At 39.6% G+C, this 26,480-nt stretch overlaps 1 protein-coding gene across 3 annotated transcripts in view; it reads left to right on the plus strand.

Annotated features, from left to right (window-relative positions):
- Positions 1-25,638, plus strand: part of TECRL (trans-2,3-enoyl-CoA reductase like) — a 58,627-nt gene extending 32,989 nt beyond the window's left edge. Inside the window, exons 4-12 of one of the 3 annotated variants that reach the window (XM_072928612.1) lie at positions 1,244-1,332; positions 13,069-13,184; positions 15,213-15,318; positions 16,389-16,461; positions 18,206-18,249; positions 21,306-21,363; positions 22,246-22,331; positions 22,744-22,789; positions 23,889-25,638. In XM_072928612.1, the coding sequence (XP_072784713.1) occupies positions 1,244-1,332; positions 13,069-13,184; positions 15,213-15,318; positions 16,389-16,461; positions 18,206-18,249; positions 21,306-21,363; positions 22,246-22,331; positions 22,744-22,789; positions 23,889-24,016 (746 nt within the window). In that variant the 3' untranslated portion in view covers positions 24,017-25,638. Of the gene's footprint in view, positions 1-1,243; positions 1,348-13,068; positions 13,185-15,212; positions 15,319-16,388; positions 16,462-18,205; positions 18,250-21,305; positions 21,364-22,245; positions 22,364-22,743; positions 22,790-23,888 lie in introns of all 3 variants that reach the window. The other 2 variants (XM_030271738.4, XM_002191090.6) reach the window with 2 other exon arrangements.
- The last annotated feature ends 842 nt before the right edge of the window (positions 25,639-26,480 follow it).

A 26,480-nucleotide genomic window follows, 5' to 3' on the forward strand; every position in this document is an offset into this window, starting at 1 on the left:
TCCACCTAATATATTGCTAATCCTGGCAGATTCTCCTCCTCACAGCATTGCTCTCTCTATGCATGTTATTGGGTGACCTCTTGGTACATTCTCATCAACTGACATCAATTATTAGCTTACTAGTTTTTCTCATTAATAAAGGAACCTAATGGTTTTCATAACACTGAGTGATATGTTCCAAAATACAGTGTATGATCTCACAATGAAGACAAGCCAATTTTAAGCCCATCCACTCCCCTCCTTCCCGCACTGCACTACCTGTTTTAATATTTGCTCAATGCCTCACCAGAAGATGCAGCTGGCTGCCCGAAGCAGCCTCTGTGTCAGTCCACAAGTTCTTAGTGGATATGGCAGTAGAAAATAAAGCTGCCAGAGGCTGTGGGGTGTTTGGTCTGTGGATGTGTAGAATTGCAAAGCCATAGAAAATTAGGCTGATGGGTGCTAAATTCCATCAGCACCTGATGGAATTTAGCACCCTCACTGATGTAAACAGTCAACAAATATACATTGAAAGGGAGACCATACATAAAGAAAAGAGCAAAAACTTGTCGCAGCCATGGCAACATCCTGTGCCAGTGGCTGTTAGATTTTTCCAATAGCCAGCTCACTGCCTATATTAAAAAAAAGAAAACCAAAGCTGTTATTTCACGTGTCTGCCTGCACACTCTAGATCCATTAGGACTGAAAGCAGAGGCCTCAGAATACTTCAAACTGTAATGCTCAGATACACCTGGTCTACCTAGGTCAGAGAGCTAGCAAAAAAATCTTGTACCGTGAGCTTTTGCCCAAGAAGTTGCATTCATCATCAGGCACTGCCTGTTGTAAAATAGCCTGAGAATGGAAATGCTTCAGCACAATATGTCAGTGAGGAAAAGCCTGTGTAACACAGACTTTGCCATTAGTCTTGCAAGCTAGAACAAGAAGTGCTCTGTGGAGTTGTCTGTGTGATTGCATGGCCTGTCTCTGATGGGCCACATTAACAGAGACAGCAGCGTAAACTGTCACACATTGCTGCCCTGTGTCTCGGCAGCCTCACGCTTTTGTTAAAACGGGAAGGGAATAATTCCCATGGAATGGCTCTGAGTTGCTAACCTGGAGAATAAGTACCAAGTCACCAAAATAAATCCAAATCCAATCTGGGAACACAGCTGGACCACTAGCAGGGCAGCCTCAGCACTATGCTGAGCCCCACAGAGGGTACCTGTTGTTCATGCCATCTCCTCTTCTATTTTTGTCATTGCAGACGGGCCCTTTTTGAAGGATTCCATCAGCATCCAAAGCCTTGCTGTCTCCTCCATCATTACACTGTATTTTACAGACCTGGGTCAGCAGGTTGGTTGGACCACAGTAAGTATGTCCTTGCAGCAGTCAGCATGATACATCTTAATGGGCAATATGTTTTGGCATCAGACTGCTTCAACTTCCTCAGCCTGTGTTTCCTTATGTAAAATGGCGTAATTAGATTATCAGCACTCAAAACAGAATTAAATGGAGAGTGAGCCAAGTTATCAATATGCTAACTCTGACTTCCAATTAAAGATTAGAAGGGGAACATAAAAACATTGCCTGAGGAAAAAAAACCCAATTTAAAAAAATAGTTTTTTTTAGCTTGGGCTCATATGCCAGTGCAGAACTGTAGCCAAATACATTAATTTTCTGAAAGACTCCTCAGCTTTGAAAGTGGAAAGATATTACAAAGAAAAAATGGATCTTTAGTAATCCTGTTACTAATGCAGGAAAATAATTGGATGGAAATACCTTAATATTTGTTCAAGCAAAGAACAGTTCTGAGAGAGGCCAAGGATTCCAGGCAGAAGATATCCAGCCAGGATCAAGAGTAAAAACCTTTGAATCTCCTTGTAAAACAAAAGCATTTGCCATGATAGCTGTCTTATGCTGTATGTAGACCTGGTTTGACGTTAGTTATTTTCCTATAAGCAGAAGTTGGAAGGTCAGGGTGCTGAGAGAGAGGCAGTACATTCCACTCAAATGGGATATAGGGAACTCTAACCATACAGGCTCCTTTGGGAAAGTGAGAGGTGAAAATGTAAATTCTTTCACAGCCCAAAGACAGAAGGCAACAGAAGGGTTTGAAAGGACAGCGAAGGAATGGGAGAAGAAGAGACCTTTCCAATGTCTTGAAGCAGGCACATGTGGAGGAGCTGAGAGGAATCTCACGATCACTCTGACCAAGCTTTTGCTGTAGTTTGCATGTAGAGCACTAGCTGAAGTAACACACAGCCCACATCTGTACAATGGGTAATAAGATTCCCAATTTCTGCAGTGAGAAACATGGGTAAGACAGACCTACAGTTTCTGAAAGCCATAAAAGCTATGGTAAGACTACTCACAGCAATGGAAAGCAAACCACTGATTGCTTGCAATTCCTTTAATGAAGCAAGTGAGTTTTTTCCTAACTGGCATCATGGCTGCTGGTCAAATTATTAGATTCTTACCTCAGGCAGCCCACAGATCCCACCCTGCTCAATGGGGGGACTACAAGCCACTATCCTTCCTTGGCTGTGCCTATAAGGATGGAGCTTTTGAATATCAGATGTTTGAGCAGCTTGCAGTTCCAGTTCCTCTCTCCAAGAGGTCACTACAGGCTAGGAAGCATTCCTAAAAGTCACTTGCAATGGACATGCTACTTTACAGTTCTTAATCTGTTGAAATGTACACCCAAGGTGAAGGTTAGTGCCACAACAGTAACCCTTGACCTGGGAAAAGTCAGCCTCTAGATCAGCTCTGTAAGGTCACATACCCATCCCAGCTCCTCGAGATCACATGCATTTCTCCCTATCCTGAGCAGCAGAAATTCTGGCATCTTTTAATCCCTGTGAAGAAGAATATGACCTGTGTCCATCCTTCTCAGTTCTGAAAGGATCCAAATCCCCAGGGGGTGACCAGCAGTTTACTTCAGTAGAGCTAGAGCATTTCCCACTGTGTGACCTACCTGTTTGAATAGAGGTCTGTGAGTTTACTAAGGCTTTACCCCATCCTGATTAATGGCCTACTGGGACCAGACTAATTAATGTTAGTCCCATTTCCTTCACAAATCCATTCCACCACCTCTCAACCATGGAATTTCCTTGCAAAGCAAAATTGTGATACTGCAGCTTCCTGTTTACTACAATTAAGTAACTGCAAGAACCTTATTTATTCTCTCTTTTCCTGGTGGTTTATGTAGCCTAAGACAGTAACATAACTAAAGCTTAATATCCCTTTATAAATACTGCAGTTATGACCAGGAGTAGGTACTGCAGGCAGTGGCGTTTTTTTATGAGTTAATCTGCATGCAAAAAGTTGACTCCATGAGTTTCTGAATATTCATCTTCTCCCATTCTGCTCCATATTCCAATTTGTCTCCATTCTCAGTAGGAGAAATTTTCTTCCTAGCCACGTCATTTAAACATATAAAAGATACTTTTATATTATAGCTAGTCTGTAGCAATAGAGAAAAGTTTCACAAAAGACTGTATTCTACCAACAGCAATTAGAAATGCATTTGTACACAGGATGTGTAGTTTTACTGCCATTTTTACTGTCTTTAGATCTCCTGTGCTCCCATCTCCCTTGATGCTCTACCAGATTTATGCACACAGCGAGGGAGGCTTCTGATTTAAAGGTTTGACATTTAAATAAACAAGGCAAAGAATAAAAATATTCTTATCTCATCAGCAAAATGATAGCTAAGGTAGAAAGGGCCACATTAAGGTCTGGACTCCAAAAAGAGATACAGAAGAACATGGAGACATGTTGGTTCTCCAGAGGTCCATGCATTGGACATGGGTCTGTCTAGGGGAACACTCAGCACAGAGTTGGGTTTTGTGGGGTTCTGTCACCTCGCTGGAGACCACACTTGAGGACCAAGACCACCAGTGCTGGGGATTTACACCAAGACAACAACTTCTAGTTTTTAAAAGGGGAAAACAGAATTGACCTCCGCCTCCTGGGAGCAGCATCCTTTCCAAACATATTGTAAAATAAAACAACTCTCTGTTCCCAAACAAAGAGTTTATGTATCAGTAAGTCTGGGAAAATGAAGACTTCCCTTTTGGAGCATGGACAGCCTCAGGTTTACAACACTTGTCACACTCCACCTTGGCAGCTCAAGACTTTGTTGTCTCCTGTTGCCTACTTAGTCCCTCTGCCAGAGGCTGACACCTTGCAGGAAGGATGTTTCCCCCTCAGCTTTCCTAAAACACTGTTGCACAGTGACCAAAATATTTTTGGTGTTTTGTGCTGCAAAAGGCCAGACTTCCCCTGGGCCCACACTTCCCATAGCTCTGAGATGGGCTGACCAGTTTTCAAGAAGTTCTAGAAACTGGATTGCTCTGATGGAGGGAGGACAAACCGGGGTGAGGGATTTGTGATTCTCCTCCACTGGAACAATTATTTGTCAGTCTCTTTTGAGAAATGAGGCTCTTTTCTGGAATAAAAGTAGATATTCAACCTCAGCTGGCTCTTTTAGAGGGAAGGAGGCCCTCAAGGCTGATTTCCAGAGTATAATTCAGAGACAAAAAAAGCTGTTTCTCAGTACCATCAAATTTGTTAGAACTCTTGCTCTACTCTCCCTTCTTTTATATAAAACAAATATTACCTGAAACACATAATTTACTTCTGCACAAGACTTACCAATTTCTTTACCCTGCCTGGCGGGCATAGTTGAGGTTTGCTGACTGATGCTGCAGAGATACTAATGGGAGCTGAGTTTATAGATTTGTTCTATATGGCCCTGTAAAGATTTTACCCCCAGGAATGTTCAAAATTCCCACCACTGGAGTGATGGCTTTTATTTTTAATCTCTATGTAATTTTGGGCCTAAGCATGTTTGACAGACACCACTTTTTACATAATTGCAATGTGGCATGGTGACTTTTTGAAACATGGCTGGTATTTTAACTGCTAAGAATACACACTGCTGCTGTAGTGAAAATAAGAAAAAACAGAAAAAAACCATCAATTTTTCTGGCTAAAATTCACACTGCTGCTAAATCTTCCCTTATATGAGCAAAGATTGCAATTTCTGATTTATCAGCTTCTGTTGTCCTGTTGCTACATGGGCCAGCTACCAAAAGGATCCAAATAGAACTGAGAAAACAGCATAGAACTGAAAAAAAAAATTTACAACCAAGCCTATGAATTTCAGAAGAATAACCCTGAAACACAGTACTTCAGTAAATATTTTTTGTTACTGTGATTTAAAATTAGGGATTGCTTAAGTGCTTTGACTCCTGAGGGTCTTAAAATAGTAAAGCTGGCAGCAGAACCACTCCACTTCAAATTTTCCAATGAAAGATTCTGCTCAATTTAGAAATGTGGAGACGAATACTTCTTTAAACCTAGGAGCATCTTTGAAGTCTGAAAATCCACATTCCTCACTAATTGATCTGTTCTTTCCCGTCTGGCAAGCAAATTTATCACCAAGTTAGACATTGTGGGAAATGAACAAGAAGCCAGGAAGGGATCTGTGTTTGAAGCTCTGTGGTTATGCACAGCAGGTGTAGGCAGTGGGGAAGGGCAATGAGGAGGTGCTGCTGTTCTTCCAAGGGGAAAGCAGTGTTTGGTCAGTGTAGTTCTTTCCCTCTCGCATCAAAGTTTTCAGTCCTGTTGATGAACAGGGGAGCAGCATTTTGCTCTGACTGTCAGGCACAGCTCAATCCATTGGTCCTGTAAATCTGGAGCAATCCCAGGATGTCTATGGGATGATCGTGATAGGAAGCAATTTGCATATTGATGGGTTTGGAAAAAAAAACCAGCCAAAATGCTGCAGACTCATTTTCTCCACCTTCTCTACACTGAGGTTAGACTTGGACTCCCCATGTGGAACAACTTAAGATATTTTCCCTAATTTGGGAACAGAAGAAGAGACTTCAGTAAAGGTTTATAACCTCTCAATGGGATGTAAAAGTACAGACAATTACAACAGAAGGAAAAAGAGAGGATCTGAAGAGTTTGAAGAAGTGTGAGGACTGGGAATCCCAGCAAACTGATGAAACAGTGTAAAGATGGTAAGAGTTAGAAAACTCATATTATCATAGCTTAGGGGGAGAGCTGAGGATATGTTTGATGTAGAGGAAAATGTCACTGAATATGGTTCTCAGCAGATACATATCAGGGTTTCCATATTTTGTGGTCAATTCAGACAGAATTAGTCATGGGACTAGGACCCTACAAATTGAGTAACACACTCAGGGAACTGTGGATACCTGGGAAACTTCGCAGAAGTACCAAATAAACAAAAAGGTTGATTCTGTGTGAATCTGTGTGTGGCCTAAAAACAGCTGCAAAAAAGTGCCAAAGACAGAAAAATTGTCAAATGGTTTTTCATTGCTAAGCCTCTTGAATCAATAGATAATTTGGTATAGAAGATGATCTCCAGGAAAAAAAAAGAAGTCACTATTTCCTTGACAGCATGTTTTCCAACTACAATTATTTGTAATGCAAAGCACCTCTGTTTTACAGCTAACAATTTGTACTTGGCAGAGGTTTCTGCTTGAGCACACATTAAATGTTGCTCTACCTTGGTACAGTTGGCCAAGTCTTGAGGTGATCCCAGTCAAAAGCTGAGAACTTTTTAAAACATCGTGACTTCTCACAAAGGCAAACTACACACACACAAGATTGCTCTTATTTTTCATTTAATTAAGTCTAATATTTTTCAGCCTCCAGGGTTATCAGGAGAAAACAGCTTGCCTTTGCCTGATTTCTTGCCACGGTTTTATATTGTTTGTGCCTCTCCTTGGGCCACACGTACTTCTGGCTCTTTGTTACTGCCCAGTGGCAGCATGAAGTGAACTGATAAGGGAAGAGAAGATCTCTGAAACTGCCCAGCTGGCTGATTTGGATTCCTCAGATGCTGCTTCTAATGATGCAAACAGTGTTGCAATAATTTCTCTCTGGTCTCAGCAACAAATGCCACTAGCTCACGATGAACCATGCCAGAGTGTCAATTTTTCAGTTGCCAAAGCACAGTAAAGACTGAAAGATTTATGCCTAAGTATTTATAGGGATGCCCTTGAATTTTTACCCTTTTGAGTGCAAAAATAAGGTAGAGGGAATTCAGTAAACATAAATAGAACAATATGTTTCTTTCAGTTATGCATAACTTTATGCTTAAACCCTTCCTGCTACTTAAGGAACAAAGAGCTGCTTGATATACAGAACTGGTAAATGTAGACATTTACCTATTTGTATTCAGAGTAACTGAGGAGGTTGACATTTTGTCAATCTATGCAAATTTGAGCATTTAGTCCCTCTAGAATGCATAAGGCTGGCACAATTACTTTTTTATGGGGAATTTTTCCTGACCCCATCCAGGGCGTAAGGAGAACACAGAGAAGAGTGAACCACAGGGTGAACCAGTGCTCAGCACCGTGAAGCAGAGACTGAACCAGTGTTTGAGAAGACCAGATGCCCCTTTGCCCAAGTCACTGCCCTTGACAAGTCACTGAATTCCTCTGTATTTCAGGTTCCAAAACATTGGCAAGAAAGTAACAGTATTTTCCACTTTGCAAAGTGCTTTGAGGCTTCTGGATGAAAAGCACAGATAAGGTTATTTACTATAACCAGGTGTTAAAGAAGTGCTATTTTGTTTATGTATCTACATAGCAGATGATAAATACACATTTTAAAATTATGCACATTATAAGGCAGATTTCAAAATGCTGTCAAAGACCTGGAAAGATTTGGCAGCAAATCTGAACTCACATTGGTATTTGGTTACAAACAGAACTTGAATTCTTCACTGAATAAGTATCGGTACAGACATGTACAACATACATGTATGTGTGTATGGATAACAATAACATTTGTTAATTTGCAATAATTTTCCATTTTGAGTAAGAAACATGAAATGGCTTTTAGTCTCAGGGAAGAATGTTGGCCATAGTAAGAAGTGGTCTGATGCCGTGGTTTCAGACAGGTCAGTCTTAGGAGAAGAGACAGGAGGAAGTTGGGATTTCACCTCTCTTATTTCACAGGCCTGACTCAGGGACTAAAAGCATCCATGACTGTCCACTCCCCAGCTCCTGAAGCTAGCCAGAGACAGCTGCAATTTGCCTATAAAATCCTACATCAAATCTATACCTATCCCTAGTATTTGCAGTAAATACTGAGCAGCAGCCTGAAATAATCATAAACACTGAGTCCCTACAAAATCTGTCCAGACAAGTGAAGTTTCAAGTGCCCCTCCATGCACAACTTAACTTTTGTAAAATGGATTAGCCAGTTCTGTGAGAACTGGAACAAAAAAGTAATTGAATATTCAAACAGCCCTTAAGAACTGCATTACCGAATGCAAAATTGCTGCTGCTGTGGATTTTTGCAAACATGAAAATACAAAACTTTTACAAAGGTGAAGATTCAGAGGAGGTGCTAAAATGATGCCATTATCATCCCCAGGTAACTATATGGCCTTTAATGAGGTAACAAAGTGTATGAAGTAGAAATTAAACTAGAAATTAATAATGTTTCTTAATGATCATTAGCTCAAGAGTACTTAGGGCTGGGATTATAAAATTAGTCTAAGGCAGTTATATGCTAAGTTTAAAGTGATTTGGGGACTTGGAAGGATTTAACTGCCTGCTTTTCTTGGGTTTCTCTGAAATCCCAGCTGTGCTCAGTACCCTCATACACAGCAATGGTCTCTTTGTCTGTCTGATAGCAGGAGATTCTCCTCTTTGTGCAGTATGTACTGTGCCAGTCTGACCTTGGCTCAGACCTGCAACTACTGCCTTTGTCTCACATTTGTCAGAGAAACTAAGCCCTGTCCATTAGATAATTTATATACTGCAGCTGCTTTTCCATCAGAGTTACCCAGGACATGCTTGAGCTGTTTTGTATCTCTTGCTGTGCTGAGGACTACAGACAGTGACCCAAAGTCATTGTCCTGGCTGCAGGTATTACCCTCATCCCATGCCCACTGCTTCCATCCTGACATTCCATGGGCAGTGGAAGAGAAAACATCATAAGCAGCACTGGTGCCTGGGAAACTGGCCCTACATGGCGTGGAAAGAGCTGCAGGAAGGGATCAGTGTGGAAGAAGCTGTATGGCCTTTCCTCAGCTCTGCTGCTTGTCATAAATGAGATAATGTGAGACTATGCCAAAAGGCAACAAGATAGGGTGTGTTGTATGATATTACAGAAAGGGCAGGTCATAAACATTACAGAGAGGTGTTAGCTATGCTCTCATGTGAAGATACTAATATCTGGGCTGTTCATTTATAAAGATTTGGTTGGACCTTTTTCAGATTCCCTCCACTCCACTGCCTGTGTTTACAACTTCCTTTTGTCCTGTTCTGCCTTTTCCTGACCAGTACACATAATACTTTAACTCACATCAAAATCCTTTCCACTCTCTTTGGCAGACCTGTTGGGACAGTGTCAGGCTCTATGTCACCCCTAACAGCCAGAAAATCCTTCCAATAACTTTAAAGAACTCCTTTCACCTCTGCAGCATTCCTACTTCCCTAAATATACCTCACAAGGTCTGGGATCTTAATTCCTGGCTTTTACTCTGTTCAGCAAGGTGTTCCTGGCATGATGAGCTGAATAAGAGATAAAAGAAGGTACAATCTGGCTTATGCAAGATGCTTTGCTGATTTGCAGATTAGCTCTCCTGTATTGTTTTACCTTTTGTTCCATCATCTCTTGGATAATTGAAGCTCCTACTAAGCTCTCTTCTGACTGGTTTTGATGTTTACAGAGTAGATATTTCCAGTTTTGGAGTTGCGGAATCAGATCTCTGAGGACTGATAACTGAGATGGTTAAAGAAGCTTCATTTTAGCACCCTAAATGCTGACCATGGTGGGGAGAGTTTTGATTCCAGAATACTTTCATTTAAGAGCACTTTCTCTGTTACCGAGAATAAGAGGTCTACAGAGTATATAATGTCAGACACTGGAGAGGAGAGAAGGAAGGTAAGAGAACTGGGCACTGTGCAAGATATGAAGAAGAATGTACAGATGTGGAAAAAAAAAGGCAATCTCCTGTTTTATCTCTTCAGGGAGTTTATGATGAGTTCAACAGTTAAATCTTATTGAGATATGCTCATTGTTATAGAGACATACTGCTCCTCTAGGAAAAGATATTTGTGTTTATTATGGATCACCATATTTGGTTGTACCAAACACATCAAAATAATCTAGGCAGGACCACAAGATGGCAAAGAAAAAATATTTTTTTTTCTAAATATTGGGGTTTGGTGCTTTTGTTTGTTTGTTTTTCTATATTCTTTTTACATTTCTACAGGGTAAATGTGCTCTGTGTTTTAAATGATCACTTTAAAAAAAAGAAAAAAAGATATTTTTTTTTCCCAGAAACAACAAGCTACAATGTTATTACTTTCAGGCCTTTGCTTAAAATGTGATTGTTATTTTTGCAGAGTGTGTCAGCAGAGATTACTAATTTTGAGCACCTATATGAATGATGGATTGACCTGATCCTTGACACAACAAGTAACTCCCCAAGCCCAGAAATTAGTCAGCTATAGGATGAGTATGAAGATACTAATTAGGCTTAATTGCATATAACCATTGAGAATCAATAGTAAAAGAACGGTGCTTGCCCTTGATTGCCAGTGGGTAGAACTAATAATTGTAATGTTGTGTTAATTTAAGACTACTTTCCCATTTATCTGCTTGAATTCATGGGAATTTTTAGCAGTTTCTCTGCCTGCATTTCTGGAACTTGTTTTTCATTTATGACAAATTAAAAATCAGTAGGCCAGAGAATGCAAGCAGTGATCACAGCATGGGAGATGTAACAGAAGGAAAGAGTCTGAAACTTACCTAAACTAAACTAAACAACAGCAAAAACTACTGCAGCAAATTGAGCCTCGTCCTCTAAAACAGAATGTTACTGATCATAGTTAAGATCATAATTTGTGACTCAGTTATGACAAAGGCAAAAGCAGTCCTGCCTGCCAGACAGTGCCCAGTGTGATTGCAAATCTCATGGCTGAGCCTGCACCACATGCTTCCAACTGGGTGACGTGACTAACACACAGACAAGACTGAACCCTGTCCCCACCCTGAGCATCCTCATGCTGCTCCCCTCCACAAACCCCAGCTCAAGAGTGAGTGCTGTCAACTGCTTCTCTGAGTTGCACTCATGCATCCCCCCTTCCTACATCAAACCCCATCACAAGGATTCGATTATCTTGTGTCTGGAGCTTTGGCTTTTAAAAAGAGACTGGATTTTTTACTAAATCTCAAAACTCTCCTTCTCTTTTCAACATCAGAAATCAGTCAGGGGGTAAAGGGGGAGCACTTGATGCAGTTACAAGTAAACACAACTTGGTGCTAAGTCCTGCCAAACTCTTCCTGGCAGCTTTGTAATGTGCTTGTGCCAAACAGATGTTGAAAGCTGGCAGTTATGGTTGTACTTTGTGGTGCAGCTCATGGCAGAGAGAAAAAGCTACACTGGACAAAGCAGCTCATTCCAGGCTCTTCCTCTGACCTGCACCTCTGTCCCCTACACCACCATGGTCTAGATTTAGTGTGTTAGGCTTAAATAGCAGAGGCCATCCCTTACCACGTTTGCAGAGTGCCAAACACAGTGGGCTCACATTTTGGAACAGATCCATACAACTGCTATCAGGACAAAATTCTAATAAGCCCTTGGCTGTGAGGTTTTCCACAATGAGTGCTCTTGGACTCCTGGATTAAATCTTTTTATACACACACAAACACACACCTGCTCTTGGGATCGTGTAGTCTAAATGGAGCACAGGAGTCATGATGCCATGTGGAACAAAAGGGAATTTGATGTTCCCCTGGTAGAGAACACTTAAGTCTGTTGTTACTTTCAGAGACTGTTCTGCTATAAAAGGATAAAATTTCAAAAGGTTTTGTCCTGTAACAGAGGAAAAGGGAACCTAATTGCCAGATATTCCTGCAGGAAAACCTTTCCCTTTCAATGTTCTTCTGAAGAGCGATTAGAACAGCCTGCTGGGGGGCCAAATACCAGTTCTGTAAAAGGTGATCTAAAGTCAGTGTTGCTTCCTTAAGCCACAGGTGTTTATTTATTACAACTCTACAGCAGTGCCAATAGACACCATAAAGCTAAATAACCCACCAGTTATAAATCTTTCTCCCTGAAGCAATGATAGGCACTTGAGCCATGATTTGCCAGTCATTGTAAACATGTAGGACTACACCACTTCCATTTTATTCTGGGATTCAGTCCAGTGGTCAGTGACAGGTGATCAAATCTAGACCTCTCATCACTCTAATGTCATTTTACTTCTTCCATCTGTGTGTGGCTTAAGAACATTCCCCAACAAAAAACAATATAGACTGCACCCAACCAAAGTCAGACCTTAAAACTGAGGGTGGCTCATGTCATCTCCATGACTCTGCCTTTTCTCCCTGCCCTTCCTTCTTAGCTCTCTGTGCCTAGCAGGGGTGACAATAGTGAGATGAAATTATTACTTTGTTTTCATCACAGTAGGGTAATTTGTCCAGTCTGCCCACCACAGACTATTTCTGCTGGTGCCTGCACAGGGAGGAGAACCACACAGTAACCAAAAAAGAGATCAAAGCACGATGCAGGCTGGTCCTGCTCTTCCATCCTCTACCAATTTTCAAGCAATGATAGCCTCTGTTCCAGATGACCCTACAAGCTTCCAGGTTTCAAAGCTGTGTTTGCTTCTCTCATGCCTAGTTGGCTTTTAACTGTTGTACCACTTAATTGCAAAAAGCACTGGCAGAAAGCAGGCTGCCTTCAGTTTCTTGGCCTTGTTTTTCAGTGTTAGATTCCAAATAGGCACCTGATGGCACAGCCAAAATATAAAGAGGAGATAACTGTGATATTGACAGCCTTCCATGAAGCATTCCTGACTGGGTTAATGTTCTGCACAGAAACCTATCTCTCATTTCCTAGATGGAGTAAACTCTGCTAAAGAGACTGCAGAATAATCCCCTATGTGTCATTTAAGTCCTGAAAACGAAGCCAAAAGTCATTTGAAGGATGAATAGGGATTGTGGATAGGGGTATTCTTTCTCTCACACCTTTCCTGATACAATTTTCTACTCTGTCACAGCTATTTTATTTTTCATTTCTAGTTTTTTCTAACAGAATACACCGGACCTCTTCTCATATATCTGCTCTTTTATATTCGCCTCTCAACTATTTATGATCAAGTGGAAAGCAGGAAGAACTTCCGTCACCCAGTGGTTCAGTAAGTGACACTTATGGGAATTATTTTCCCGGATCATAAGAAACTTAAGGGATGGAGATTGCATTTCCAGAGCTGAGGATGTTACAGAGGGTCTGAGGCTGCCTGCCTGGTGTCATATTCAGTTATTACCAATACCTGTTAGTCATTTTAGCAACACTCATAAGCTTGACCAAAAATGGGATCCCAGCAAAGGTCACTGCACCTGGTTACCATGGAGATGCAGTGTTTTCTCCAAATACTTTGACATCAAGTCAGAAAGTGAAATAAAAATCACAGTGGGTAGTAACTCAAAGTCATGCTTGACAGAGAGGACAAGACTTCAGGTGCCCCACTCCCAGTTGCCTTAAAGCACATTCCTGCCCTTGAGATGAGCAGCATCAGCATCCAGCACAGAAGATAACTAACCCCACACCAGCTCTCACCTAGGCATGGGAAGGAGGAAATTCAACAGGTGTACATGTCATGAGTCAGGTCAAGAAACTCAAAAGAAGCATCTCCACAGGATGGTGGTAGAATGCACCAGGCAGACTGGGAACTTTCACACTTAAAGGAACGAAAGGAAATCAGTGGAATTGTCCCCATTCTGGGTGATTAGTGCCTGGCAAAAGGTGACAAGTGATCAAGGAAAGCCTGTCACCTGCATAAGCTGTACCACTTATAGGAGGGTACACAGGCACCTAAGAGGCTCAAGGACTGTACAGCTTTCCCATGCACTTCCACACTGTGATTGCAGAATCAGGGGAACTGGTACAGCAGAGAAATACAGTGAGTAATAATGCCATTTACAGATGGAGGAACAGGCACTTGGAGAGACATTAAGGGAGTTAGTGGAGCTGGGAATGAGAACACAGAATAATTGAATTCAAATCCAGAGCTGCAAGATACTTTTCTTCCTTCTCTTGTGCATATGCTTAAAAGGAGAGGGTTTCTGGCAGCACAGAAGAACCTGCAATGTCTTTGCCTTCTTTTATGTGGGCAAGGGTTGTGCAGAATCCTGCCAGTGACTACTCCTTAACAGGTTCATCTGAGGTCCCCATCCTAAGCCAAATTAATTTAAAAATTTCCAGCGAAGTTGGGAGTTTGCTCCAGGCTTTGGATAAGGCGTTAATTGTTCAAAATTCTCTTAGCTCAACTCTCTCTGGTTTAATTACTTTGAAATTGTTTAATCTTTGACTTTAGCTACCATACACAATGCATAATAAAATTATTTGAGATTTCACATGCTGAAAACCACTTTTCATTTATGTCTTATAATTGGTTTGCAGAAGAGGAGCTATGGTAGTATGGTAAATGTAACCAAGATAAAATGCCATTAAGAATCACTCCTGACATTTGTTTCTGAAATTCAATCACTATGAGCTGCAGCTCATTCTCGGAAGCAAATCAGCAGTGCCTGTTATTGTTTCATAATCTTACTCAAAAGAGAATCAATATAATAATTTCTACCACAATTGCTTCATTTCTTTATAACAGGCAACAAAAAAGCCATCAGAATGGATAAACTTGCAACAAAATCTCATTTTGTGTCCACAAGGAAATGAAGAACAAACTACCTCCATGCAGCTACTTGAGTTGGAAAAGGACAAGGAAACCATTCAGAAGTTATTCAGAATGTTTTTAAATGTCAGACACATCCTACAGGAGCATTAAGGTGGCCTTAAAACGTGGGAGACATCTTTTGGAAAAGCACGTCAGACGCCTGGCTGTATACGCAGCTGTCCTATCTAAATCTGTTGTCAGGACTATGTATCACATTCAGAGCTTGAGGAGCTCATTTTATTTCAAGGCTAGTAAAAATAAGTTGCTTCCCCGCAAAATGCAAGCAACTTTGTCTAGCACTGAAAATGATTCCATTAATCTTTGGTCCCAGATGCTTCAATTGAGACAGTATCTTAAATCCCACAATTTTAATGTGACTGCAGTTTGGAATATTAGGTCTTACTCCTTTAATGATGTTAACTGTGAAGTAATAAAAATAATCTTTCACTTACCTTAATTTCCTTTCTTTTTTTTTTTTTTCTCTTGCAGCTTGGCCTGCTTCTGTCACTGTTTACACTACATCAGACATCTTCTGGAGACATTATTTGTTCACAAGTTTTCGGAAGGGCACACTCCTTTGAAAAATATGATAAAGGTGACAATATTTTTATCATCTTGTGAGTCCTTGGAAGAAGATAGGGAAATAAAAATTAATTTGTTTTGTAGCTCCAGGAGTTATGTTTAGTGAAAATACAGATAACAGGGTGGATTTCAGGATTGTGTTCCCAAGGACATAAACTGAAATCATGTCCATTTTTGCTCCTGCATGTAAATGTCCACTTTGACTCATTCACCCAAGGGGCTGATTGTCAACTCCAGGATATTTTTCAGACTCAGTGCTATTTAATGGTGATAGCTGCTGCTGCAACATCCAGCAGTGTTGACAGAAATCATACACTACTTCCTTGGTGCAATATAAATACAGAGCAAGAGACAGCCTTGTGCAAGGGAGGGAAAATCAAATTACAAGTAGGAAAAAACCCATTCTTCTTCTATAGATGGAGGCCTCAGGCAGGAAGATACTGAGCTGGCCAGGTCTTTTCTCTTCCAAAGCCTCCTGAATTTCAACAGTGTGTCATTACTCACAGGCTTTCTTTTCTTTTATTTTATATGCTCTATCTTGGCCATTTTGTATCACGCCTCCATCCCATTCAGTGTGATGTAAAGACCCTCCCTTAAAACATTTAGGATTTTGGTGAAGGATTTTAAGACATGGCTACAATACAGGGTTTCACTTTTTCTTGTTTTGTCTGGTTTAGATTTCTGTTTCTCTTGCTCTATCTTGCTTGGAAATGGCAAATTTCAGGTACAGTAACAGCTCAGCTGTGTTAAGCAGCCCTAGACTTGGAGAGGGCCCTCTATAGCACTACTCATATAAATGTAATCTTCAGCAGTAAAATCAAAAAAGGAGAAGACAAGTGCCAATTCCTGTAACAGGAATAAAATACATTCAACACAATAATAAAAAAATTCTACACTGTATCCAAAATTTATTTTTTACTGGCTTCACAGCATCTTAGAAAGATATATATTCTAAAGCTCACAAGCAACTGCAAAGTCTTTCAATGGTCACCCAGGTTTTCCATTTGGCAGAATTTATACTTTTAAAGCTACAGTTTGCACTTCCTTATTGCCCTTTCAAAAAAAATTATCTGTCTGTTCCAGGGCTGTGCCTTTTACTGGGGATTCACATCCTGGATTGCATACTACGTCAACCATCCACGGTACACACCGCCATGTAGGTATGGGTAGAACACAAAACTGACAAACTCGCTTTGACAAAGTCTTTGCCGTGTAAATTGCTCCCACATTAAATGATATGGCTGATCCAGCCAGAAATTAGTCTTTGCTCCCCGTCAGGACGAAGTTTGTTGTGTTGGAAGCACCTCTGTTTTGTGCCACTGAATCTTTGTGCCTGTTCAGCAATGGTCAATTGCTGTCCAGTTTATGAACAGGACAATTTGGACAAGCAGAGAAAAAACAAAGATCAATACATTTTGCTCATCTTCACAACATTTGTATTAAAGAGGGCAGGAGAGAAATAGAGCTGGTTGCATTTGCTTGGAGGAGATACTTATTTGCTAAAGATACAGCCTTTCCATGAAAATTAGGGTTGTTTGGTTTTTTTTTTTTTTTCCTGAGAAACCAGTAAAAATCCATCACATACTGCTGCTAACACAAAGATCTATTTTTTTAATTTTTGCATTTCATCCATCATTTTGTTCCCTCTTATCATGTTTTATTGTTGCACTTCTGTTTCTTCATGATTTTTTTTCTGTTTGCTCTGTGCACTTTTGCTTCTTTTGAGAATAATTGGCACAGGTTTTATTTTCTGCTACTTCACTTTCCTTGTTGTACCCTAGTCTTTCTTTTCATCTGTATCTCAGATTTATATATGAACTTCAGGACAGAAGCATTTGCTTTGCCATTTTTATTTACACTTAGTTAAATTGCTAAGCTTCTTCAATAAAAAATTTCTCCTAGATGACACTTGCTTTTCTTTCAAACTAGTACAAAAGTTCTATTTCAAAATTATGTGATTCATTGAATGACAGCTGTATTTGATGTGGCTTTAACAACAATGCTGCAAACAATGCAGAAACCTCCCTAGACACAGCTTTTAGCAGTCTGGGCTATCAAATCAAGTGCAGCTTCTTTATAGGGGAAACTCTTTGTTCAAGACACAAAAGAGGAAGCATCCACAAGAAATATTTCTAATTGCTTGCCACTGCCTTAAAATGCCTTTGGCACCACAGAGGAGTCCTGTGCCAGTCAGTAAAAAGGAGTTCTCAAAAGTAAAGTCTTGATGAGACATGGCCAAGGCAAGTGAGGTATGTACACATGGTTTGTGTCCCCCAGCTATGACCAAGGTTTGCTTGGGAATTGTAAACCTTTGGACATGAACATGGTAGAGCCCTACACTAGTTTGGGGACAACCACAAAAAGGAGGGGGCAGCCAGATGGCAGGTAAAATTTACAAATGTTAAATGTATTTCTTGCATGACTGTGAAACAGGTAGTGGCTGTGTAGTAAAGCCTCATAATTGCCTCACTACTAAAGTAAAAAGAAGATAATGGATAGGTTATGTATTGAGTTTTCTGCTCATGGAAGTAGGAGGGTCTATGGATAAGGCTGCAATTCTTGGCCTGATTTGACACTGACCTTAAGTCCACTCCCCTCCTTGCCTTTTCAAGGGATTCACCCCCACCAGCTGCTTTGACAAAACACTTGGATATATGAAGCTGGCAAATACTAAAAACAGTTGGGTGAAAAGTGCCTTGAGATCAGTGGTGTAAAACTGGCATTTCTAGAGTGCTGTTACTGGTTGTATTGTCTTCATACTGTGTGTGGTAATATCCAATCTTTCTGCAGAGCCTGTCAGGAAAGAAGCATTTCTGCTCCTCAGCACTAGATTAATTTCATCCATAGCAAACCATGTGCATACCGTAAAATGCAATTTATAATTTCATTCTGTTTTCTAGCATTTGGCCACAAACAAGTTTCTTACGCTGCTCTTGCTTTTCTGGTATGTACAAAAATGAAGTTTTATTTATGATAATGGAATAGGATTAACTCACAATTTAGTAAAATGCAGTAATGCTTCTGTGCATTTGTGTGTATAAATACATATAAGTCCATGTCCACAGCCTTGTGTAGCTTGACTGGATTTACTACTAATCTATTAAGGTTTCTCAGTCAGGAAGTGTCCTACTAATATTTATGTACACAGAGTTTAAACTGAAGTACTGTATTTGAGAGCTGTGAGAACATCATCAGCATTATTACTACTGGTAATTGTGTTAGAACACTAATATTTAGATAGACTGAAACGTGTCATTTTAAAACACTGAAGAATTACATGCCAAGCAGACTTTGCAATAGTTCAGTGTACCCCGAATAGTGTACATCCACAGCTATTAAAAATTATATAAATAAACCCTGCAAAATTGGGATAAACCAAGGGAAGGTGCAGCCGATGAAGGATGGCTGAGATTTCTTTCATCAAAACTTCTTCATCAAACCCAGCCTGCTGTTTGAACATAACTTTATAGTGAGACAGAGGCTTGGTAAGAAGTTCTCATGGAAATGTATATCCTCTCTGTCCTCTGGAACTGCTGGGCCAGTACCCAAAGCATCCTCTTTGAAAATCAGATACAGATCAGTTTTCAGAAATATGATAGAGTGATGGGACAATAATATGTCTAGGCTTCTTTAGGCAAATGCTATTCAGAAAAATATCCAAAAACTTGTTAGCAATATTTAAATGCTTTTGTAAAACAGGACCCTTAAATGTCACAGTTTTGGCAGTATTTGTCTCTGGGTCTGTCCACACAGTTCTCAGCTTTTTTTGCTCTAATAAGGTACAGCAAAGACAAGAAAAATACTTCTGTGAGGAAGTTCACACACTCCATGATGCTCTAGAGCCAAAAGCAATAGCCCAGTACTGCAGAGACAGGAGGTTGTGGCACTGGTGGCCAGCAGTATGCCCAGAACCTTGCTGTGTGCACCCTTCCCAGGCTCAGGGGGTGTTTGAATCCAAGCAAATTGCTTGCCTGAATATTCAGTGCTGCCAGCAAAACTAGTCCTCATCAAAGTCTCTGCTTAGAGAAAGCCTCCTTTTCCTTTGAAACATCCTTCCCTGCATCAGTGGAACATGCCCTGTAAGGAAAATGCTGCCATCAAGCAAAGGGATGAGTCCTGTTGGGGGTGTTTGCTATGAAATATGTCAATCCCTTTAAGATCTGCATCAGGCACCTGGTCTAGGCTCTGAATTCCTACAGCTCTTTTGAGAACTCCCTACCCATGGAAACTCAAGACCTGTCCCTTTCAGATTTTGTGTTGGCAGATTCCCAGACAACTAATTTAAAACATCAACATACAAAATAAAATAGTGTGTGAATATCTCTTGCTCTACATTACTATAGTCATCTCATTAGCTATAGTGTTTTACAAAATCTCTTCTAACCACAAAACCTATTTCTTTAAAATAATAGCAATCAGAAAAAACAAATCACGTTACCAGCTCATAATTGGAAGTATGTAAATTAAAATTATGTCCATTGCTATTCTTAGAGTTATAGCTTCTGATATGGTATTTTATAATGGAATTTCATTTTCTGGCTGCTTAGTGTTTTACATCTAGTATTTATAGTAGAGGATTGTCAATTAATTGGAATTAAAAGAATTTAAAAGGACAGCAGGATTTGAACTGTACCTACCTAACCATGCAGAATAACAGCTAATAACAGGTCTATTTATGAATTAAACCTGATTTAAGTCTTCCAAACAAACCCCACAAAAATCTGCCAAAAAGGGGAAAATTCTTCAGCAATACCTCTATCTACAATGTTTTTTCAGATAATAGCACATTTCAATATAAAATGAAATTGCATATTTCTTTCAATTAGCTTTAACAAAAAATTGTTATGGATGATTTTCAGAATTGACTTAAAAATGACAGCTGAAGCTCTTCCTTTTTTGTATTAATTTTGTGACTTCATATTTTTAACATCTCCAGGTTTTAATATTTTCCTTCTTGTTTTAATTTCTTAAATATTTTTGACCATTGCAAAATATAGAATGACAAATTATATAAGAAAATGCAACTTTTTAAACACTGCATTTTTTTTTTCAAATTGAGAGGACAAATCAGTCTTCAAACCCAGAAATTAAGAAGCAAGATTAATTCGGCCTAAGCTTGAACTGTATACACAATTTTATTTTTCTTCAAAGAGTAGGGGAAAAATGAAAACCATAAAATTACACAGTTGTGATGACAGGTCATCTTCTTCAGGAATTTAAACTGATTTTCGTACCAGTTTTCATTTTAAATATGGGTAAATATTGATTGTCATTCTTCAGCAGTCGTAACTGATGAAATACCAAAAGCAAGTCTGAAATCAGCCTGTGCTACAGGCTGTATAGCCAAATGGATAGAAACAGTACTTCTCCCAAAGGTTTGAAATACCTAAATGTTAGAGACCAGCTTTGAGAAACTGGTTATGGCTGGAAACAGCATAACCAGAGAGTTCCAGAACCAGGAATAGTACTGTCTCCCTTCCTTTATCAATACCTGACTACATCCATTCAACCAGCCTGCCTTTTACAGACTACTGGTTTTTTAATAGCTTTTTTTTCCTTCCTGATCTGCTGAACACCTTTGAAAGTGTATATAGGAAGAGGGGTAGGGACATTAACTTGTGGCATCTTTACAAAATCTGAGGTCAACTTTTCAACTGCTTCTTTCCAGCTTGGATTAAATCCAGAAAAAAAATCAAGAACAGCATCTTAATGAATTTCTTAGAGCCAGGAAACCCACACCTCCCCAGGCCCAAACACGTTGCACGTGCTGGACGTGGGAACCCCACTGAAGGATGTGCCAGGGGCTTTCACCCCAGGCTGCACCCACAGTGTTCACTGGACACTTGTGTATGTGACAGAGATGACAGGTTGTTTTTTGGAATACATATTTCTTGGAGACAGAGAATGAGTTGTAATGGGGAGGGTTCTGGTTATGCACTGCACACAATTGTCACAGCGTTTTAGGCATATGACTGAAAATATGTTTTTAATGTCTTGCAGATGTGTGAAGCTGGAAATCACTTTATCAACGTAGCTTTAGCTCACCAAACCAATGAAGGTCTGTCTTTGATTCCTGTTCCTTAACCTATCCATCTCCTGCTGCTGCACAGTAATTTATGTACCTACAGCCATTGAATAAAGAAAGATGAAGTAGTAACCATGCCATTGGTCTAACACCTTCAAAAAGTTGTGACAAGAAAATATTAGTAACACTGCTATTGTTTCAAAACTTATAGCAAATTTATCTTAATTAGACACAACTGTACTTTAAATATGGATTTAAGCACTGAAGTTCTTTAAAGCATGCTTGTGACTGACATAAATGTATTTCATTTTAAATAAGTCTCAAAAACTTCTAAACTATATCGCAGAGTTTTTAGACACATTCATCTCAGGCAAAGATGTACATGCATATATTCAAATACACAGAGAAAGACTCATGAATACTTACACAGTGTATATGTATGCTCTTAACAGGTTGGGGTTTCTGCATTTTTGTGTCATGAGAATAAAGATTATACAATATATACCAGAAAGTAAAATATGGTTTCAAACACTAATAGTGTAATTTCCCCGCTAGAACACCCTATTCAAGAAAATACCACAGTATGATCAACCTCACACACAGAAGTCAGTTTCTGTTATGGAATGTTTTCAAGCACTGTGGTTAGGAAACTGCTTGTTATTTCTTGCAAGGGACTTAATTCAGCTTAAAAGCAGCAAGAGCCAAAAAACTGATTTAAGTTCTTTCCCACTGGGATAAATACAGCTTTTGCTACCTCAAAAGATTTCACTGAAACTTTTCTAACAGGTTATGCCCTGAGAGTATTGGCCCAGGGGATTGCTGTTATGTAGGCAGGCTGTGATAAGGCTCAGTTCCCCTCTCCCTGTACTGAAACTGCTTCTGATTTTCCCCACCCTTTTTTTTCCCTTTCACAAGGAAATAGAACCTGTTTTCCAAGTCCAACCTACAACCCCTTTACGTGGCTCTTCTTGCTGGTATCCTGTCCCAACTATACATATGAGGTACATGGCTTTCTTCTGCTTATGTGCAAAGGGTAGGTGGTTACTGTTTCAGCCTTTTTCTGCAGAAAATCTGCAATACCTCCATGCAGTTCCCTCTGCACATCCATCCTTGTGCATCGTATATCAGTCTCCTTGCTCCCACAAACCTTTTTCCACCAAACCCTCCTCTTCCCTCACATTACTATCACATGGATTTTTGTCTATATTTTCCTCCACTACAGTCTCCCCAGTGATTTAAAGATTCACCCATTTCTTCACCCCATCCAGCACACTGAGCGGTTAATTTCTTACTATTTTTCCTCTCCCATTTCCAATACAAGTACCACACTATTTTTCCATGGGAAGCTTTTTAAAACTTGTCATTTTGCTTTACATAAATATAGAACTAACTGTGCCTTTTTCTTTGCAACAGGCTGGGTCTTGGATTAGTTTCACAGTGATGACACAAACTCTGCCAGGTAAGTTTGAAACAGAATGAAGACAGCATTTAAAGTGTTCATGGAAAAGAATTCTAGAAATCTAAGATTTGCCAAAAAAGTTTATAGCATAGGAAATATTGCCATCAAATTTATCATATGAGATAAACTTCCAAGATGCTCGTAAGAGCAGCCTGCTTAGTAGAATTTGTGACTCTTGCTCTGTACTTTGCTGCATCCTCAGAGACCTAAACACTCACAAAAATATGGTCCCTGGGACTGAGCTCTCCAAAACATGCAGTTTATAATTATTTTTCCATTTCAAAATAGAAATCTATAAAAACTACTTGTAAGAAGTAGCCCCACGTCACTTACAAATGGAAAAGAAACAAATTTCAAAAGTGGGTTAAACTGCATCATGCAAAAGTTAAATTGAAATTTTGTTTCCAAAGATGAAACTTGGATTTTAGGCTTTGGTATGGAAATCATCTGAAAGTTTGGGGACAATGTCCCTACAATGGCAGGAGCAGAAACATATGCAGCACACTGATTCTTGCTGTAATTGTCCCAGACGTAACTTGTCCAGATGCCAAAGGGATGTTTCTGATTAACCACCTCCACATTAACCAAAGGATAATGAATTTTCAAAATGCAAATGCAGTAAAATTATTCCCTATTTGGTGCCTATTTGCTGGATCAGGCAGCTATTGCCTACTTGCTTTAGGGTTGAGCTCTCCCTCTACACAGCAGGGAGTTAGAGCACAGCTCCCCGTCATGGTTGGCAGCAGAAGTAGAAATAAAGAAGTGTTATAGTTCAGAAGTAAACTGGAAATATGGTTGAGAGAGACCATGGATTGAGACAGCACCATGGCCAAGGAGGCCTTGTGATATATGGATTTATGGTGAAGTCAGAGGTGGTACAGAGTGTGTCTAGCAAACGTGAAGGTTATCTGTGTGAATTCCGCGGTGGACGCTGAGTTTGGCTATGGTGTATCAGCAATTTCCAGGCTGAGAGGAACTGCTGTGTTGTCTTTGCCCACAGAAGAGACTTCAAATGTTTCCATAAACCCTACTGTATTTCCAGAAACAAGCAGTGAAAGAACACACATGAGCCTTTTCTTTAAATCTTTTTCCCTGCTAGTTGGCATCTTTGCTTTCCTGATGGTCATCCAGATGTCTCTGTGGGCCCAGAAGAAACACAAGCTGTATCTGAAGAGATTTTATCCAGAAGTGAGGAGAAAAGCAGCTATGATTCCCATCATCTTCTGAGATTGTCATGAGAGTTGGAGCCTAAGTGTACACTTCAAGAGTCAACTCAGAGTAAATGAGCCATTTAATTCAGGAACTATGTGGATCAGAGAAAAAAAATGACTGGATATCTTTTTCAGGAAATTAACAGTTCAAGAAGAGGTTTTAATTAAATGCAAAAATTTAGCTCTTGAATTCTTGGTTCCTGCTAAAAGATATGATTTAGTTCAATTTTCTGTAATGGAACTAATTGAAAAGGGACAAGAAAATTGCTTATATTGAATGCTAGATACTTAGCTGGTGAAAATGGGCACAGATGCTGCTAAAATTAATGAACACAACTCATTTGCCACATTCAGGTATGGTAATTTTAAGGTTCAGTGTTAGATGTTGAGGAGAGTCTTGGATTTTTGCATCATAAGATGTTTCACAGCCTTATTTTTATTAAACTACACAGAAAAAGCACATTCTGCCTCAGCTTCTCTAAAGTGACACATCAAAGGATGACCACTATGCTGTGAACACTGTTTAGTCTAGCTTCACAAAGTTTTTATTTTTTTTAAATCAAATCTCATAGTAAATTGTTTAATACAAATTGGCTTAAATTTCTCACTGCAAAGAGGGTTGTTTTTCTTTTATATTTAGGTAGGCAGATCAGCCCCATGATCCCACAAGGGGACCATTTGTGACTGCTTCCCATCTTGTAACTAATTTGTGGCATAACCTTGGGTACATCGTTGAGGCCCACTTCCCTTTCTCACACTGAGCAGTCTGGGAATAGCAGAAAACCTTCTGCACTGACAAGTGTGGTAAGATCCCCTCATTCAATGCCTGGCTGCATCCAGACACCATTCACCTTACTTGTATGAAGCAGTGTGAAACCCTTGGGCACAAGGTGAAACAGAGTAAGGCTCACTATCAATCAGGAAAGAGATGCCAAATGCATTTCAGTCTGTATCTGAACTGCCTCAGATGGACACTGCTGACAGGCTTCACTGCCCTTCAGCTTAGCCAGGCTCTATCTACTACTCTGCTTTCCAGGACATTATTTTTTAAGGAATTCTCTGGGCTTGTTATTGAAGTCCTGGAAATATTGAGTAGCTCTATTTGCAAATCAGTGGCAGCCATGTCATGCAGGAGCACAATTTAAGTAAGGCAGAGCAAAAGAACCAGAACTCTTTCAGCAAGTTTTAGGATATGAAGAGTTAGGGCATTGAGTTCAGCTTTCATTATATTTCTGTTGCACATTTATCAATACCTTCTGGTGCCCTTAGGCTGGTGAAAAAAATCTTGCCTGAAGAATTTTATAATCATTAGAGAAACACTGGAGTACACCAGCAAGGCAGGCAGTTTGTCTCCTAAAGGCGCTGTTATCTTTGTGCCAGCTCAAGTGCTCTGACAAAGTTAATTTGCCTGGTAAATTGGGTTCACATCCCTCTTCTGATGTCTAGCTTGCAACACTTATCCTAGTAGCCACTGTAACTCAATTTCATCTTTGTAATGTAAATACATCACTTTCCATATTTTTTAACTTGCAACCTGTGAAACACAATTTTTATTCCTCTCAATGGAAAACCCTAATCAAAGTGAATATACGGTTCTCTGACCCAGACTGCTAATAAAGATTTATTTTTGAAAAATTATTTTCTGTACTCTTTAATCAAATACTTAACTACAATATTTTTAAAACTCTTTTTTTTCTCCAGGCAATGTTAGATGTGTGAATAAAGGTGGTTGTCTGGGTTTTTTTTTCAAATTCAGCTACTGAAATGCTTTTCTCTTTGTGTTTATTAAATGTCTTATTTTAGCAATCTTAAAGTTTTAAAATAGTCTCCATGTTGGAGAGTAACTCATTATAATAAATTACTTATCTATTAATCTTTTGATTGCAATGTCTGCAGCTTTAAGTCTGTTCAAGGCATATTTCCAGTGGGATTCCAATTGCTAGGAACATGGTTCCTATTCAACAGTTTAGGTGGAGGAAATATTTCTGGAATTGTTAACTCCCTGTTTATTAGTTTGTTATTCAGTACATGGGGTAAGGGGGAAAAGAGTTTTGGCTCCTGAAGTAAATGACTGAAGTTTTAAAGTAAGGTAAAAAGTAAAGTAAAGGGTGAGAGTAAATACTAGGTAAGAACAAATGAAGATATATTGCAGAAGGCTGTCTCAGATAAACATGATAGATATTTTGAGTTTCACCAGTGGGGTGTTGATGAGCTAAAACTGCTCTGAACAGTGTTAAATGGCCTCACAAATAGCAATAAATCTAACTTCCTGCACCTTTTGCTTCCTACACATCCTCCTCTGATTTTCAGGGCAAATTCCATGCAATTAGAAAAAGTAAACTAACTTCCTAGAATGGGGGACATATTCTTCTTCAAAACAAAAAGTTTATAAAAATCACCAGCCTGTTTTGATAAACATTTCAGAGACCTTGCTTATAGACCACCAAAAAAGCCAAGCAAAGAAAAGAAACCCATACAGT

The sequence above is a fragment of the Taeniopygia guttata genome, chromosome 4, assembly GCF_048771995.1.
Source record: "Taeniopygia guttata chromosome 4, bTaeGut7.mat, whole genome shotgun sequence".
Taxonomy (NCBI): domain Eukaryota; kingdom Metazoa; phylum Chordata; class Aves; order Passeriformes; family Estrildidae; genus Taeniopygia; species Taeniopygia guttata.